The 18,608-nt window shown below is 41.3% G+C and overlaps 3 protein-coding genes across 4 annotated transcripts in view; 1 reads left to right on the top strand and 2 right to left on the bottom strand.

Annotated features, from left to right (window-relative positions):
- Positions 1-297: 297 nt before the first annotated feature.
- On the bottom strand, positions 298-5,514 carry dnaaf10 (dynein axonemal assembly factor 10). Its single transcript, XM_069658980.1, has 8 exons — positions 5,262-5,514; positions 4,423-4,523; positions 4,033-4,163; positions 3,826-3,927; positions 3,592-3,707; positions 2,889-3,023; positions 1,214-1,311; positions 298-1,085 (listed from the first exon to the last, which is right to left on the bottom strand). Exons 1-8 carry the CDS (start codon positions 5,445-5,447, stop codon positions 878-880), a joined length of 1,077 nt encoding a protein of 358 aa, XP_069515081.1. The 5' UTR covers positions 5,448-5,514; the 3' UTR covers positions 298-877.
- Positions 5,515-5,789: 275 nt separating this feature from the next.
- pno1 (partner of NOB1 homolog) lies at positions 5,790-8,663 on the top strand. Its single transcript, XM_069658407.1, has 7 exons — positions 5,790-6,060; positions 6,631-6,777; positions 6,959-7,042; positions 7,190-7,250; positions 7,366-7,483; positions 7,581-7,651; positions 7,784-8,663. The coding sequence occupies exons 1-7, from the start codon at positions 5,863-5,865 to the stop codon at positions 7,849-7,851; spliced, it is 747 nt and encodes a 248-aa protein (XP_069514508.1). The 5' UTR covers positions 5,790-5,862; the 3' UTR covers positions 7,852-8,663.
- Positions 8,664-18,608, bottom strand: part of LOC138588343 (calcineurin subunit B type 1) — a 26,542-nt gene continuing 16,597 nt past the window's right edge. The window contains exons 3-7 of one of the 2 annotated variants that reach the window (XM_069658408.1): positions 14,342-14,518; positions 14,103-14,162; positions 13,951-13,965; positions 13,624-13,808; positions 8,664-10,991 (exon numbers count right to left, since the gene is read on the bottom strand). In XM_069658408.1, the coding sequence (XP_069514509.1) occupies positions 10,944-10,991; positions 13,624-13,808; positions 13,951-13,965; positions 14,103-14,162; positions 14,342-14,518 (485 nt within the window). In that variant the 3' untranslated portion in view covers positions 8,664-10,943. The remainder of the gene's footprint in view (positions 10,992-13,623; positions 13,809-13,950; positions 13,966-14,102; positions 14,163-14,341; positions 14,519-18,608) is intronic. The other variant, XM_069658409.1, reaches the window with a different exon arrangement.

Below are 18,608 nucleotides of genomic sequence, written 5' to 3'. Positions count from 1 at the left end.
TCACGTTAAATATCAACTTTGATGTAGTAATATGTGGTTGTGTTTTCTAGGTTGCATAGAAAAATTCATCGACGTCCTTGATCAAAAGGGCATGACCAAGCTGCTGAGGAGTGTGTACGCAAAGATCCACGACCGAGAGGAGGACGATCAGGACCTGCAGGATTTCTTCAGGTTCAAGTGTTGGTTATGATAATGCTTGTAATCCTTTAACAAATACCTGTATTTATGTTTCTAAATCATAAAGTGAATCAGAGTTTGGTTACTGTATCCCTTAACTGTACTTACACGTGTTATAAATACAGATAAAAAAATTCATCTTTTTTCCAAATGCACCTTTAATTTCTCAGAGTTTGCAATAAAAATGACATATCAAAGTGACAACTTCAACAATAGACAAAACTCCAGTAAAACAATGTTCACCAATAGTGCAACAAAAGACGATTGTTTCAGTGAGCATCCTACAAAAATGGAAATAGATAAAGAAAATAAATGTTGATCCCAATGTGTTATTCCGAACCAGAGGCTGTATGACTAATTTCTTCATGTGTATCCTGGTGTTGAAGGGGGGTTTCTGTGCACTGCAGGACATCAAGAACTATATATTTGTCAGGGGTCATTTACGAAGACCAATCAACATAACAAAGTCAGTTTCCTCATTGTATTCAGATAAATGGATTTCTGGCGAGATTAAAGTCTAAAGATGAATATCAAATGTTAAAAACGCCAGCTGCCAAGACTAGAAAACTGTTGCCTGTAAAAATTCAGCCTCACAAAAGGGCAGTGATTTACACAATACTGGTGCGTCTCTGCAGTTGTGACTCATTTCCTCTCAGGCTGCACAGCTCGTCATCAGCAGTCTCTGTTGTGGTTTACTTTTTCACACCACGTTGAGTTTGGTGACAATGAGCACTCGGACAGACTGGTCGAAGCCCGAGCACACACACAGGCCCTGCTTGTCGGGGCTCCAGTCCAGGCTGGCGATGGGCTGAGTGGACAGAGTGACATTCTGTAAGAGGTTGACGGAGCCGGCTACGCCGACATCCCCGTCATCCGAGTCCTTCTTGCTTCTCTGAGCAGGATACTCGCTGGAAAGGACAATGAACATATGTCAATGCATTAGTTTATAGAAAAGTAGGAAATTTGATTGTTACAAAATAACAACCTTCAAGATGAGAATTTATGTATCTGTTGTACCTACAAATGCATTACTTACTATTTCCATAGATGGAGGCTGCCTGCTCCCCCTGCAGTCATAAAGATATCTCTGTTTTGAGGCAAATGCTTCACCTGCCAGACGGTCGACTTATGAGCCTAAAATAAAGAATAGGCGTCATTCACCTGCCGAAACAAGTAAATTAGTCATGGCAACATTCACTGCACACATTGTTAACCTGTGTGAAAACCTCTCCTGCACTTTCATATGCTGAGGGTCAAACAGTGCGGCCTTAATGTGTAATTTTTTCCAACATTTAAACAGTCTTGACTATTACTGTATGTTGACTTAAATACTAAGCTCTGTTTAAAGTTACATCACAGATGGAAGAGTTTTTTTCTTGTGTAAACTGGCCACACTGCATTTAGGAAAGCAATTACTTTATTTATAAAAAAGCTATATTCATTTATTAATTATTAACGAGTCTTGCTTCATAAAACAATGTGTTAATGCAATACCTTAATATACAGAAAGGAAAAGCAAACTATATCCTAATTAACAAAAACAGCAAATGGTGCCTTCAGGATCCACTAGCCAGTAGTTCGTACAGTTTGACACTTATTGTGACAGAAAATGTTCATCTACAGTTTCAACACGTTAAAGTTATAATCTCGAAGATCTCAGCTTCGTTCTCTTTGGCGGCACCTATGGTGATAATCGGTAATTGCGGGAGCACACTTCCCAGATATCCAGACAGTGTTTTATGTGTGATGTCCTCCGTTGGCTCCGGTTGTAACTCTTGATTTTCCTCGCTGACAGTCGCTTTCCTTTTTAGACTGTTTGCTTCATCTGAGCATCGAATTTGTTACTTTTTCTTTGGATTTTAACTTATTTTTGAAGTTGTATCTGTAGTCAGCGATCTTTTCTTTGTTTGTTCAGCCATAGTAGATTACTGTTTACTCGCAATGCTTGCAGAGACCGGAAAAGCAGCCGCTTAGCTCCACCTACCCTCTCTGGCAGACCAACCACTGCTGGGTGATGGAAAACACGTCACTAACTGGGCGCCACTTGTAATTTTTTCCGTGAAAGTTGCGCCAGACACCCAGACCATAATAATGCTGTAGACTGCAAATACAAAGGCTTTCATCAGTGGGCCATAGGCTCAGTCACCATAGTGTTACCTCATTCGGCGATAGATAGCGACTTTACAGACATTTATTTAAATAAAAATCTTCGACTACTTTAATATTATAATAATATAATTAAAACAATCTAAAGTATACCTTGTATATAGAGCTATACTAATATCTGATTTTGGACTAAAATATCTGGTGGGACTCTGATGTGGCAGCTGTTGATGTTTCAGAAGAACTGGACAAATATTTAAAAAAACCGAGGCCTCTGATCTCCCAGACCCTGCAAACACTTGGCGAGGCGGCCTGTGCGCTAAAGCAGATTTAAGTATGTTTTTCTAAGATTTTCCCCCCAAAAGCCACACTTCTCTCTCCTCACCAGCCCAGTGTCATTTTTGGCCAATGTCACAAAGCCACAGAAAATGTTAGACAAACACGACCCCAAACATTTCCAGCTGTGAAAATGGTCAAAACGACGTGCATCCCATTTCCCTCTGTACCATACAAATGTAATAATAACAATAATAATAATAACCTTTTGACATTTTTCCCATACATAGGAGCCAAACTTCCGTCTGTCTCGCTCCACCCAGGTCAATTACCTTTTCGGAAACGGAGGCGAAGCCCATGGTGGGGTGCTGTGTTCTCATGTCAAAGACGTGGAATTTTCCCTCCAGTGAGGTGGCCACCAGTTTGTTCATGTTGATGTCTTTCCTGTCGAACTCCACAGCACATACCTGGCAATGATGTCAGAAAAAATAACAGTCACACCCTGGATTTTTCACATGGGACGGCTCCACCACACAATATTTCCCACACACCGTAAATGTGTTGAAATGGACATAATGACCCCTGGCTGGCATATCTACATTCAAAAGGTGACGAATTAGAGATGACTGTGTATAAAATCAGTGAAGTGCTTTTTATATGGTGTGTGAAGGGAACCTCAGACTTCCCCTGTGGTTTTATGTGCAGTTTAAATGATGCTGGGAAGTCATTTCCAGCTCCAGTCCCTGTTTTTTATACGTTCTGAGTCAAGTACAGGTTCAGTGCAAAAATAAATAGTAGAAGTTTGGACATTTTGTCCTAAAAAAAACATCAGTTCTACATTCAATCCTGGTCAGTTTGATTTCCCATTTTCTTCCAAAATGTTTGTAATATTATTTCTGCGGTTCCACACAAGCTATATGAAATATTAAACATCATTAACTTCACAAATATCCCATGGGACCACAGAAGCTGCTGTAACCACTTCTTTGCATATGGTTTTCATGTTGTTTTACCATTTCAAAGAGTTCACCTTACCCCATTTTTAATGTTGGTTTCCCAACGTAGAGACATATTCCGCAGGTCGAAGAGTTTGATGTCCCCGTTGTCATAGCCAGCACACACACAGCGGTCCTGATCGTTGAAGGCATGACCTGTAGTGAAAGGAGCAAAGGAAAATGAACACTGTTATATTTTGAAAAGGAAGAGTTTAAAGGAAGGTAGCATTTTTAAAACAGGCATGATAACTTTCAAACTAAATATTTTACACACCAAATGCAACAGTCCAGCAGTCCCTCTTGGTTTCTCCCTCCACAGGCTCCATATTGGCTACAGGTGAATCCTTCTGTCTGGGATCCCACACCTTTACTGTCCCTGAAACACCCAAGGGGATATAGTGTTTAATTGAACTTCTTCTTGCACTTTATTTTCTTCAAGTAATTACTTTTAAACTAAATTTAACTGTATTAATGTTCTTACCATCTCTGCTTCCAGTGACTATCTCAGGAGCGCCATCACCAATCCCCAGACCACCGACACCATCTATACCATTCACAATCTCTTTGTGGGCTTTTACAGTGTACACAGGTACTTCAGGCATCTCCAGATTCCTGTGGACAAAAAAGAATTTGCACTCAACGAACCCCAGTAAACACTAACAGGGTCAGAGTGAACTCTCAATTCAGTCCCACATACTTTCATCTTGAAATTATTGAATACATTTTCCATTAAAGCCTTTAGAATTAAAACAGCTTTCAATCTAGGTACTTCAGTTAGCAAATATGTGGTTTGTGATTAAAGTCTTGCATTTAATTTCATACCATTACTGGCTAGACATAAATGTAGACATTGTGGATGAAGATAAATTACCATATATTAAGATTTCCGTCAAAATCCCCAGTTGCTATGTGTCTTTGTTGAAGAGAGGTGGCCCCAAACGTCCCACACTTTATGGGTTTAGGTTTCTCAACCTGAAACACGAGAGATAAGGGAAAAGGAAAATACAAGTAGTGAAACAGCAATTACCGTACCATACATAAAAACCATACATTTGTTTTTTGGTTTAAACTTCAGCGGTGCATTGATGACAAAAAGTGGAATGAGAGATGCTTGTGAATGTTTCTTAAACAAATATTGACCCACTTATCAAACATGTATATGTGATACACATTTAATCTGACATGATTTAATATGTTTTGTTGCAAGTATGACACAGTGCAGACAAACACTTAAAGCTTTGTGATGTTTTTCACTGAGACAGGTGTAAGACTCATCCTGCACTGCCTTTTTTAACCCCACTGGTGACAGCCCGTTTTACCATAGGGCCATTAGTCTGAGTACTGAAGGGCTTCGTTGTTGTTGTTACCTTGTAGGTCTATCACTGCGTTATTAGGAACAGGTGCAATAGTCAGGTCAAGAAGTGAAAGCTGTTTAAAGAAAGCCCCTTTTTTGTAACACTTCCAACATCATCTTTAATTAAAAGAAAGCAAAATTAATCCAACTATAGATAAGGGTTTTTCCAAAAACTTTCATTTGAGTTCATTGTCTTAATGTTGCCTGTTGCTATGGAGACAACTTAGCGAGGCTTTTCTAGAACAATTGGATGAGCTAACCAAGCTAACCCTAAGACAAGCAGTTTACAAAATGAATTTCTAAGAAAAAAAAGGACGAGTGCAAACAAAATGATATAATGTTTACATGTTATCTACCTCCTTGATAAGCTGAGCCTCCCCGTGCTGCACCTCGTATATTTGCATTACTCCAGTTCCTCTAGGAAAGTTCCCCAGGCAGACAAACTTTGCGCTGCAAGGAATCCATTTACTGTCAAAGACTGTGTAGTTCAATCCCTTCTGAATATGCGCAATAATCTGAGGCTTTGCTAGTGGCGATGACATATTTGCTGTTTGTAGGTTAATATGTAAAACCGACGGATTCTTATGAAAGTAACAACAGAACTGTGCAATGTAGCTTGCTGCCAAAACAAACCACGTCGAGTCCCTCCTACAGCTGAGCTGAGCGTGCTGCTGCCCGCAGAGATGCCTGACAAAATTAAAAATTGTGATGTCAATATTTTACGCATTTGACATACACAGACATTTTTAAGGGTATCTTGCCATTTCACTTTAACTCTGGTAACTCAAGAAAATAATATAGTCAATTTACACACGAGTATTCATTATTTTTTCTCTACAGGCTTCGGCGATGTGGCTGCATGGGTCCTTTTCGTTGCACGAGGACACCCTCATGCCCAAGTCGCCGTCGTCTGCCTCAGTTTTGACTGTTTAATTGGATATAAAACTATTTCCCAGGATGGACAGTGATAAAAATACAACACCAGAAGCTGGCTCAACTACGGAGAGTACAAATGACACAGATTCTTTCACAAAGGTGAAGTCTAAAAAGACTCAGAAACGAAAACGTGAGCAAGATGCGGCGGACATGGACACAGAAGAGCCCGTGGCAAGCAAGCGGCCGCAGTTTCCTCCAATTTCAGGCGACAAACTAAAGGTAAAGGTCTCTATGTGAACATTTTGGCTGTGATTTGACTCGATTGTATCATATATAAATTGTAATATGTTTATTTATTGTTATATGTGTATGTCACAAATTAGCCAGTCCCCTCCGTTGAAGGGAACTTTTTGCGCATGTGCAGTAAAGTATAGTGGCAACGCTAAGTAAAGCTACTGTCTTTTAAAGCTCATGATTGAGAAAAACACTTTGTTACTGTAATATAAATTTTTTTGTGGTTATTTTCTTGGGTATTTTTTTTTTATTAACACAACACACAGCAGAATTATGTAAAAGCTGCCACCAGGAGCTAATTTGCAGAATAAGTGTTCGAATGCAAAACATTTGATAAGCTAAATACCTAACTTTTATGTCTACCCAGCAGTATAGGAATTCGTTGGCCCACGCACAACTGCATACCGGTATTACAACTTGTGTTAAAGTCCTTTTAAAAAGGACAATCAGTCACAAGTTTTTATTTCTAATGACATTGTTACATTACATCATTATACCACTAGTTTGTTATGGTTTTAACACAGTGAGATGATAGTTGTTTCTTGTGTGTTTCAGGGACCAGATGAGATGCGCAAAGTTGCTGTCCCTGCTAACAGATACACGCCGCTGAAGGATAACTGGCTCAAGATTTTCACCCCAATTGTAGAGAACTTACATCTTCAAGTTAGATTTAACCTCAAAACTAGGAATGTCGAAATCAAGGTAAGTTACAACAGGAATGTTGATATGATTTAGCCTTTTTGAAATAATGTACACATGCAGATGTGTATACAGATAAGAAGATAATCCTTTATTGATCCCCAGGGGGGAAATCCAGGTGTTTCAGCAGTAACAAGACAAAGTAGCAAATGTATTTAATTTGTGTTATTTTACCTTCTTTCAGACTTGCAAAGAAACACAGGACATCGGCTCACTCACAAAAGCAACAGATTTTGTTAGAGCGTTTGTTCTGGGATTCCAGGTCGAAGTAAGTAAACAAATAAAAGGTTTAGACTACAGTTTATAGAGCTGACAGATATACGTGTGGTCATATTTGACCTTTAATGGACAGACATGTAAATCTAAGTGTTTGATTTTGGACAGTGATTCACACACCCTCACTTTCTCTTTCCAGGATGCCTTGGCTCTAATCAGATTAGACGAACTCTTCCTTGAGAGCTTTGATGTCACAGACGGTAAGAGGTCACGGACCTGGTACTTCTGTCTGTTCTGAAACTTTTTTTTGTCCCTGCTGCAAAAGAAACTGCATCATATCTGACTAAACATGCTCTCTTTTGTCCGTCTTGGCAGTGAAACCTCTAAAGGGAGACCACTTATCGAGAGCCATTGGAAGAATAGCAGGGAAGGGAGGAAAAACCAAGTTCACCATTGAAAATGTCACAAAGACTCGCATTGTGCTTGCAGACACGTGAGTACCCAATAAGTAATCATGATAACTTTGGTGTTAGTTATTTAGTGTTTGTGAATAACAAGCATTCAAACCTCCTTCTTCTGTCTTTTAACAGGAAAGTTCACATTTTAGGATCTTTCCAGAATATCAAGATGGCCCGGACAGCGATATGTAACTTAATCCTAGGTAAGAAATATATTGTTTCATTACAACAGCACAGCAATCATGATCAGATGGTGGATCTCATATTTGGAACAGGACTCTTTGAAACCATGTTGAGCTGAGAGATGACCTTTAAACACCTTTTTGCCCCTACAGGAAGTCCACCTTCAAAGGTCTATGGAAACATCAGGGTGGTGGCTAGCCGAACAGCCGAGAGATTCTGAAGTCTCATTGGCTGCTGTGTGTATTTATCCCTTCCCCAGCTTTGCTCTGTGGTGATGAGATGGGACTGTTTTGGACACCTCAGGATCCTCTGTTATGGCCTCATGGTTTAAGCTGTCAGCTGGTTTCATGGTAACACGTTTTTGGATCAGGGGACCCTAAAACATAAAGCAAAGTCACGATACTTGCATGAACAGAGTGTAATTAACTGTAAGGATGAGTTTTTGTAAATAAATCATTTCAATTCACATTGAGGAAAGACTTCAATTTTTGTCACTGACGTGTAAAATAGAGGTGCTTTTCGACAGCAGGAACCTTTTTAGGAACTTACCCCCTGAAAAGTCCCTGCTCGGGGGTAGTACTTTCCATAAGTCCAGGAACATTCAGGGCAGGGCCTGCAGTGTTGATCGTTTCCGATTGGTCAAGTACTCGCAGCATTTTATTCACCCGCCATGTTTAAAAGACTGCACCTGCAAGCTCACTGTTTTGTCATCATGCTTGGAGATCGTCGGTCGTGCTTTGAGATGGAGTCAGATGAAAGCCTATGCAGATGGTCCGACGACAAGGTGCAGGCCTTGCTGAGCGTTTATGCGGAAGAGGACATCCAGAGGGAATTGGAAACGGCGACCAGCAACAAGAAAGTGTAGGCCAGGATAGCTCTACGGTTGTCCGAGCCCAACATTGTCCACACAGCCGAGCAAGTCTGAGAGAAGCCGAAACAGGACTACAAAAAAATAAAGGACCACAACAACCGGAGGACCAGGAACTAATTAATATTTAAAGAAGACATTGCAAAAAAGTGATGAGAAATGTATTACTTTCAACATTTCAAAGTTTATTTAAATTTTATTTAATTTTCATACAGTATCAAGTTTCCAACAGTCCCACAGCATAAGATGCAGCATGCAGAAAAAGAAAAAAAAAAAAAAAAAGGTTCTCAAACTTAAATCTTTTCAGATCTCCCCACACAAACTAAGAAGAACCCAAGTCCCTCAGAGAAAAGAAGCACTTACAAACTAAAGCGCGGTCTGAACTATACAGAGAACAGAGAGCCAGAACTGCATTTAACAAATACTTATATACAAAAGAAAGAAAAAAACATCCAATTTTCCCCTTTAAGCTGAGTACAGTGTGTGGCAGTTTGAGACAGGATCAGATATGCAACTCTTACTGGAATAGAAGCATCTGGCTGACCCGGGTTAAATACAAAAAGTTACATGTAGTTCAGTTCATTTGGATTACCTCTCATAATATGTGTACATTTACCAAAGTTTGGCAACATCCATATTGTATACCATTAAATTCTTAAATATATTAACATCACCATCCATGTGTAAACAAGAGGATTATTTCAAAAAATTGTTCTACATGCACAACAAAAAAATATATTTCCATGTCATGCAAGCACAGGGAGGCCCAAGCCGTGCAGAGCTTTGGGATAAGGGACGGCGGAGCGCTCCAGAGTCACGTCTCTGTCTAACAACTCCTGTTCGAGCCAGCAGTCGGCCTCCAAAGCAAAACAAAAAGCTTTCCCGGTGCTGCTCATGGTAGGAAGCATGTTTCCCTTAAAAATTTGGTTGAATTTGAGTTTTTCTCCCCGTTGGTAAATGTTGGTGTGAGGGGGAGAAAATAAGGTGATAGTGACAGAAATAAAAAAAAAAGTGGGAGAAGAAGCCAACTTTTGAAATGTACACTTTCAAAAAATAAACTACAATTTACAGCCTATCCCATTGCACACTGATCATGCCAACGTGTTAAGATTTTAAGTGTTGCGTTAGAGAAAACTCTGACCCGTCCTGCGCTGTACTGAGAAAGGTAAGTATTCATGTGAAGCAGAGGCAAAGCCTTTCTCCTCCGGCTGTTAGAGAGGATGAGCACACATTGATTACCTAATATACACATATTGGTTACAAAAAAACGCTGCCTGCAGATAAGTCTCTTTAATTGCTATACACTAGCACAAACGGTGTATAATCTCACCATTATTCACTCTCAAACTATCCCCCTTAGTTCTTAGCCAAGTCCATCCAGCCTCTGTTCTTCAGATTCAACAAAAGTCTTGAAATTAATTCACCATCTTCTATTTGTCCTTGCGAGCGCAGAGCTATTCTGTGCATTACAGATTGTCTGTCTTATGGATGCACACTGAAATGCAAGATGCTTCATCAAGAGTAAACCACGTATCAGTTTGCAACCACAGATTCTTTTGGAAAGACATTTTCTTGGCATTTATTTATCTAACTAGAATTTCATGACAGGAAAAACAAGGATAATCTCGAACAATATAAACACATTCTTAAGTATGAATAAAACTAGCAACCTTATCACAAAAAAACAAAACAAAAGAAAAGCATGAGTTAGCGAACTTAGCGAAGAATGACCGAAGCTTCACTGGTGTATTCCAAAACAAGTTGCATGGAAGCTAAAACAGGACAGAGTGTTAGAAAATCTGAATTTTGTTTGCAGTTGGAAGCGTCACAGGCCGGTTTGTCTGGCGTGATTGACAGCGGTGATGATAGGTAATAACTCGGACTGGTTTCTGGATATGTTCTGGTTGGCACTTCATACCCTACTTTCTAGTTGTACTGTAAGTCAAGTGTTAAAATACTATACACTTCCCCTCACGAGACAACCAAAGATATACTTGTATTTTTTCTTCTTTATAAAAGACAAGAACAAAAAATAAATATCAAAAATAACAATTACCAAAAAAAAAAAGAGGATGAAATATGAACAAGCCAACCAGGCTCTTCACCGCGCCCCCTTTCCCCGACCGTCCTCCCCCCTCATCCACAATCGGAGATGCTCTTGCCAATGACAAACAGATGTCCTTCAGTCTCTTAAAGTGCTACGACCGGGTTACTGAGAGGATTTACAGTTCGATAACACTTCAAAGTTGGCTTCGCGAGGCCCGTGGTTTTTTGTAAAGAAAAAGTGGCTTCACAGAAAGAGAGAGAGATAAAAGAGAGAGAGAGAATACTTCCATTGAGTTACACAGAGAGCGTTTTGCCGGACGTCTTGAGCAGATCTTCAGAGACGGTGGAGAAAGCGAGTGTCGAGGAGGAAGGGAGGGAGTCAGCGAGCGGAGAGGCGCTCACACGTCCACCACCATCTTTTTGTGTATATCGAGACCACCGACCACCTGGAGGGAGAGGAGACACACATTCATTCATGTTATAGGGAGCTGTTAAAGGAAGCAATGGGATATGTGGGTGAAAAGTACATTGCCAAATCGCTAAAATCCAGCAAGGTGCTTCAGTGTCAATGCCATGGAATGCACCTTTTTTTACAGTAAGAATTTTGCCTCGTCATAGCAGGAAAAGGTGGTAGTGACAACATAATGATGGCTCAGTTCCATTAAGTGTCCCCGTAGACCATGACAGGCACCAGCATGCACAATATTGGGGCCCTGAAGCTACTAATCTACATGTAATGCACTTGTTATTATTGTGTATATACCTGTGTTTTTCCTACTATGAGAAGTCAAAATGTCTTGATGATAAGCGTCAGGACCCACCACCACATCCTTACTGACAAATCAGCACCCATATTTCTTAACATTTTTAACCACTTATACATGGAGTGTGAATAAACTACACTACTGCTACACGGACGTCATAGGAAACCCATAAAATAAAAGCGCAGCATTGACCTTATGCCACAACTTTCTTTTTTTCAAGCACTCATCAGCGACACACTGAAAACAGCTCTGCGACCCACTTTTGGGTCCCGACCCACCAGCTGAGAACCCCTGTCTTATACCCCTTTCCCGCCTAAATTTAGCACGTTGACGCAGGTTTTTCAGACCTGGGAAGACCTGCCTATAGATGAAGATTGTCTGTTTTCCCATTGCCAGTGAAGTATACTCCTTTTGGTCTCTTTCCTGCTGCGTCACCGTCTGACGTCAACAAATGCGCCGGAGACAGGGTTAGTAAACAGTGAAGATGTTATGGTGGTTAGGGCTTTATAGTCTGTTTATTAAAATCGGCATGACAAATTTGGAACGATGTTCGAGTGTTAGTGGCGGAATTTGTAGCTGAGACAACAAGGAGTCGCAGCGACGGAGCATAGTATCGTGCCAGTAAGGGGGCGGAGATTAGCATGTCAACCTGGGTGTTCCCATCAATGCCGATCAGAGCCGGGGTGATAATTACCCGGGTCTACTGCAGAATAATTTGACCCGGGTCTGAATGCTGATTGTAGCCTTTCCCACTAAGCAAAAAGCCGGATGTTAGCGGGTGTTTTTGACCAGTGAGTGACTTTAGGGTCACTTTATTCAAATTTTGCAAAGATCCTCCAGAGCCACAACAACACATTCGACCGTTTCCCGTTTTTAACAGGCAGAGCAGTTCTCACTCTTTAACTTAGCCAAGGTAGCTTCAGCATCCAGCGTCTGTTCTTAACATCAAATAACAAGTGAATGAGTCTTTGTGTGTAAACTGCACAACAGTTACATTTAGACGCCAACATGTGGTGTTATACTAGTGAAACTTGCCGTAGCTCTGGAGGTGTAAAAACACTTTCCTTTTTTTACTGCAACCCTATTACAAAATCTGTTTTTACATCCATTCATTGTGTTATTTTTACACCTTCTTTGTTTCAGTCTCTCTTAAACTGCTCAGAACAGAACCAGCCAGACTGAAATCATATCCCACAGTCTCTCTTCCCTGAACCTCGAAGTGTTTGAGCGGCGCCACATTGTTAAAATCAGAATCCGATATTCTCCTGCACCGCCCGGGAAATACACCCCCACAAGGACGAGAGCCTTTTTAGTCCCGGGCTCCAGAGAGACAGCCGTCAAATGTGGGCCTTGTGTCTGTCAGAGAGAGAGAGTGGGTGCCATTCATTTCACAAAATGTCTCTGAGCAGAGCCGGTTCCTCTGGGGTCCAACAAGACACGAGTTATGTCGCTGATGTTTCGACAAGCACCTGTGTGATTAGATTATTATTCAATCAGATAATTAAGGTGTACTTTTGGTTAAATCAATATGACAAAGAAAAATGCTGTCACAGATCAGCAAAATCTTTGTCCTCAGTAAAAGACTTTAAAGAGCTCATCTTTTGGTGATGTGCAAAAGATAAGCTTTGTCTTAAATTACCTTAACACCCTTAGCTACTAATTACTCATCCAGAAATGCAGCGTCTTGGCTCCTAGCAGGAAAGTATCACTCTGCTCCTTCTATCCTTTGGCTGCCTCTTTTATCCGCTGTAGATCACACAATTATTACAAAGCTTTGAACAGTCTTCTACCTCAGTCTGATGGTTCTTTCGATCCTTTGCTAACCAAGTCCAACAAGCAAGGATCTTATTCCTGTAGATATTTAGGGACGTATTCTCTTAATGTCCGCCCAGTCACCTGGATGTCAAATAAGGAGAACTTCACAACAGAACTGTGAAGGTTCCTGGTCCCTCTCACTGCAGAAATCAAGCAAATATGAATCTTTCTAACCCCTTGTCACTCACATATACTCCACCTGTTCTTATCTTCTCTTGTTCTTACAAAGCAAACCTCTACGTCCGAGCCTTTATGTCCCATTTTGCTCTCCTTATATTAGTATTCACATGATCCAAGGTTTTAAGACAGATGTAAAGGCGGTATGCACTTTGACGCCGATTCCAGCATGAAACAGAAACCCAGTGCATCCAGCCTTTGCAAAAAGCTGTTGTGTTCTTCCCGATGTCTTTTGCCCTTTTGACATTTGCCTTCACCATAACAAGCTGCATCAGCAGAAATGTCACCGCCCCCATAACATCCCACCAGGGCTTGTACTTACTGCACAGAACTCTTCGAAGGATATCCTGCCGTCTCCGTCCTTGTCTGCGTTGATAATAGTCTTGTCCACGATCTGCTGGAGCTGCGTGTCCTTCAGGTTGTTTCCTACCATCATCTTCAGCACCTGGAAGAGCTCGCCGTTGGAGATGTAGCCGTCTTTGTCCATGTCGTAGATCCTGAAAGCGACTGAAAGCCAAGCAGGAGACGGGAGTGTCCATCAGTCGACACAACAACACCATGACAGCACCAAATGTAAGGAGAGTTGTCTTTGATAAATTCATGTCTGACAGTTGACTGTGCACAGTGCTCAACATTTACGGTTTATTACCCAGGGGAGTTTTGGCTGCAGCAGAACGGCAGGGTGACACAAACAGAACAAGGGACACACAGGAGACCAAACCTCAGATGATTTTAGTCCCAAAGCAGCAGAACAAGCAGACCTTGAACCAGCAGTGCTAACTAAGAAAGAGGTACACTCACATCGAAGCTTCTGTTCCTTATCTCCCTTCACGCTGAACTGTGAGACTCCCTCGATGAACTCTGGGAGAGGACAAGGAGAACAATGATCAGTCTGTGAAATCCACAAACATGCATCTAAAACCAGGTAAGAATATATCAGTGTATTAGAACTCATTTCCCAACGTTTATTTAATGCTACGACACTGCGCTTAGTGTGTTCTTGCATGGAGGCTTATGGGGTGGAGGTTTTTTTTGCATACCTTTAAAGTCCACCTCTCCGTTCCCGTCCGTGTCGAATATGTCGATAACCCTCTGCACCAGCGGGTTCTGTTGCAGCTCGGGCAGCGACATGAACTCCTCCACGCTGAGCGAGCCGGAGTTATCTAGGTCGAGTTTCTTAAACCTCTTCCCTAGCCTCTTAATCTCATCAGCATCGACTGGACAGAGAAGAATAAACAGAGAGAGAGGGGGAGAAGATATGAATGAGACATTCATGATTTCTTTTGCGGACATTCAGCTGATGTTGTCGTGCATCTCCTCGATCATGAAAATGGGATGAAACAAATCAGGGGGTCAGATACACGGCACCGCAACCTATTAAACTTAATTCAGCTGATTAACTACTATGCAGGATCAAAGATGTTTACGCAAACACTTGCTTGAAAATGATAAATTTAAGCAGCCACCATGTGCAACTAGGTCAAGGACAAGTTTTGGGCTGCACAGTAGTTAGCTAACCGCTCGCAGCTGCAGACCTACAGTAACCATATTGTTCCAGAGAGACCTGAAATGGGTTCAACTATTGCAAAAGCTCAAATTGGATTAAAGACTGCAAACACTACATGCAGCCTGGTGCTGCCCTCATAGCACAGCTGTGAGAAGAAGCAACAGAGGAATGAGCAGCTTTGTACAAACTCACAGTTTTTGTTGCCTATCGGTGCTTTTTTATCAGACGGCCTCTGGATCTTTCGCTGCCCTGCCATCACACACAGCCCTAAATATCTCCCTGCCTCTCCCCTGAGCGATCGCATGGAGTAATCCATAAGCAATAACAAGGCCAGTTGTTAATTACTATATAAGCTCATTCACACATGGTCATGTGATCACACCGGCCAATCGCAAACTACTACCTGCCTGCTTAAATCTGGGGTCCTAAATGACATGCGCCACCTATTCATCTCAATACAAAGCTCACAGAAAGAAGAAGAGAAGAGATGATGATGTATCCCACTCAGTTAATACATGTGGATATTTGAATGTCTGCATTCCTAGTTGAAGTGGGTTTTGTTTTGGGTTTTCAACATTCAGACACACTGTCCTACATCCGTTCCATGACTAATCAGAGAGCTATCCAGGTGGAGGAGCAGAAGAGGAATGAGAGAGAGAGAGAGGAAGACAGTTCAAGAGAGAAAAAGTTGCTCCAAACACAACCACAGCAGCACACTGCTGGGTTGGTCACAACTAGAGAACTTATAAGAACAGTATGCCTCTGTAAGTTGTGCTTGAGTTCCTGTCGGTGTACACTCTGTTCAGTCAACACCAACGTTCCTGTCCTTGTCCTTGCCACAGAGCACAGACATGATGTAATGCTTATCCAGTGGAAAGTTTGACAAATAAAAAAACAATAAAACTCTCAAATATTAAAGCTGAGTTGAATTTGATAAAAGGTGCTTTAAATGAATGAGGGTGCACAAATCAAACAGCTACAAAATTAGATGCAGTAAACGTTTCAACCCGAGGTTTTGAACTCAGTAACCTCCTCGAGCCGACAGTGGAGGTCTAGAAGAGGAGTGAGAATGCTAGCTTGTTCACTTGTTTAAGGAAATCTGAAATAAAGATGTACCATATGTCAAACTTCCCAGGAAAAAAACAAACATGTATATTTACATGTCAAATACGCGGGAAAACAAAGTCATGTTATAATATAAAAATGTACTGATCAGTTAGTAGACTTCATCAGGAATCACTTTAATAATCTTTGAAGAAATACATTTTTCTTAAATGTGATAATTTGCTGAGTTTTTTGTTTTCAATGAGAGTAAATACTGTATCTTTGTTTTTAAACAGAAATTTGAAGATATAACATTAGATCCGAGGCTGCACGGTGGTGCAGTGGTTAGTGCTGTCGCCTCACAGCTAGAAGGTTCCTAGCTGTGTGGAGTTCATTCATTTTATGCTCGTTAGGTTCATTGGTGACTCTTAAATTGCCCTTAGGTGTGAGAGTGAGCGTGAAAGGTTGTCTGTCTATGTGTCAGCTCTGTGATTGACTGGCAATCAGTCCAGGGTGTACCCCGCCTCTCGCCCAATGACAGCTGGGATAGGCTCCAGCACCCCCGTGACCCTGAACATGACAAGCGGTATAGATAATGGCTGGACATTCAGTCTGTGGTAGACATTTTAACCTAGTGTCAAAGTTTTTAAAATCAGCATTTACTGTGTAAATTGTGGTCAGAATAAGCGGACTTTTAGCACAACGTTAAAAGGAGAATCTGATTTTCCAGCACATTGATCGTTAGATCTTGATTGCAGTTCTGACTCATGCCCTGCTGGTCCCTGATGGATAATGCTCTCAATCATGTTCTGCATTAATATCAGCCAATTGTAAATAGTGTCTGTGTGATGAGCTGCACCTAGTAAATTTAATTTGTTCCACAAAAGCCAGTCAGCATGTTGATTAATAAGCAGTTTGTTGCATCAGAAGGAAACAGCCCTTCATCAGTATTCTCTGTCTCATATCCATGATCTCTGCAGGTAGAGTAGTAGATGTTGCGCTGGTTTACAAGTTTGTTTATATGCTCCTGACAACTCCCGATACACGATGAATCTGCACAAAGTCTGATATTTGCCACAGGGTTTATGTGTCCACAAGGTGTGAGCTATCAGAGCCGAGCGTCCGGCTGTCCTCTGACACAAAACACTTCCTTATCAGCAGCCTCCTGTTTCCTGTTCAGAGCGCACGGCACCAGCTGGGCTCGTAGCGGTTTCAGCTATGCAATGGGGCATCAATGCTCCAGATAATCAGCATACAGGTTTAACTGCGCTGTGGGACCTCCTTAAATCAAAGCCCTTGAATCAATGCAGCCTGTGGTGCAGATAGATAAGGATTTTTTGGTTAGGTGTTGTTGTAGATGTACTTGGGTTCAGCTTCTTCCTGTAGAAAACACACACACACCCGACATTCTGCAAGTGGGTGCAAGACCAACGACAGAAAACGACAGAGAAAGCAGCTCTCCCTTTTTGTTCGACAATGACTTCTTAATTTAAAAAACACTTGTCAGCAAATGATAGGATGGAAAAGTCTTGTAAGTCTTTAAAACTGGCCCCCTGTCACAGTTTAACTTTTGCTTCTACACTTTCAGGTCAGGAAATAAGATGTCAAGTTGAAATTCAGATTGAGTGCTGTCGCTGAACCGGAATCACCTGAACACTCCTGCCCGGATCCCTTCTTGATGTCTGGAGCTGCCAAGTGAGTACATACATGTACATAGTATTTAAGTCCCGGTCTGCCAGCTTCACAGGCAGTGTTGGCGCTGAACTAAAAGTAGAGATAGACCGATATGGTTTTTTCAGGGCCGATACCGATTATTAGTAGTCAAGGAGGCCGATAACTGATATTTGAAGCCGATATTCATTTGTGGTAAAAGTGAAAATATTGGCGTCAAAATTTTGAATAATACAAACTCCAACACTTAACTTTGTTTAAATGCCTTTAAGCATATGCATCAGAGCCAAATTAACCCAGTTTTAAATTGATCTCTTATCGGCCGTCAAAAAAAAAAAAAAAAAAAGCCGAATATCGGCGCCCATAATCGGCCCGGCCGATAACTGGTCTATCCCTAACTAAAAGCTTAATAAAACTCATGATTAAGACTTTTACCACTGCAGTTTGTTTAACTGACTTATCCGACACAAAGCTTGTTCTGTTAAATCTGTCACGGCAAAGAGGCAGAGAGGTTCATGAAAAGCAAACAGTGAACTATTGACCTGCTCTGATTTATCTCTCATTTTCTCATGCTCCTATAAAAACTCCCTGCAGTAAAATAAGCTTCATTTTTCGACATCAACAGCTTTACAAACACCAAATGCCATCCTCCATTTATGGCAGCCAAAACCTCCAAAATGCAGTGTGATGACAGGCGCCGAAACAGTCGAAAAAATAAGCTAATAGCGAGGATGGTTTGCTTACAAGAGGAGAAACGGCAGAAACAAAGTGTTGCTGCATTTACAGGACAGTGTTCCCCTGAAGTGACCGTGCTTGGTGGAGAAGTGTCAGGCGCAAATATGAGAGCCAGGGAGGCTCTGCAACAATACAATTACAGAGAGGAGGGGAAATTACTGTTACACAAGTATATAGTGTGTTAGTTCCCTGCCTGGTTTATGTTTTTGCACATCTTCCTGGTTTCCACATAAAAAAAAACAAGATATTTAATAGGGGTTTAGTAGGAAAGCTGTAAAACAGAATCTGCAAAATGAACCCTGCTCCTGCCGATCACAATCCCTGCAGAGGAGGAGGAGATGAATGTGTTT

The sequence above is a fragment of the Semicossyphus pulcher genome, unplaced genomic scaffold (assembly GCF_022749685.1).
Source record: "Semicossyphus pulcher isolate SPU_LCO1_2020_fin unplaced genomic scaffold, fSemPul1.0.p SCAF_12, whole genome shotgun sequence".
In the NCBI taxonomy this organism is placed as follows: Eukaryota; Metazoa; Chordata; class Actinopteri; order Labriformes; family Labridae; genus Semicossyphus; species Semicossyphus pulcher.
Note: the sequence above shows the minus strand (reverse complement) of the source record. Positions and strands in the feature narration are given on the sequence as shown.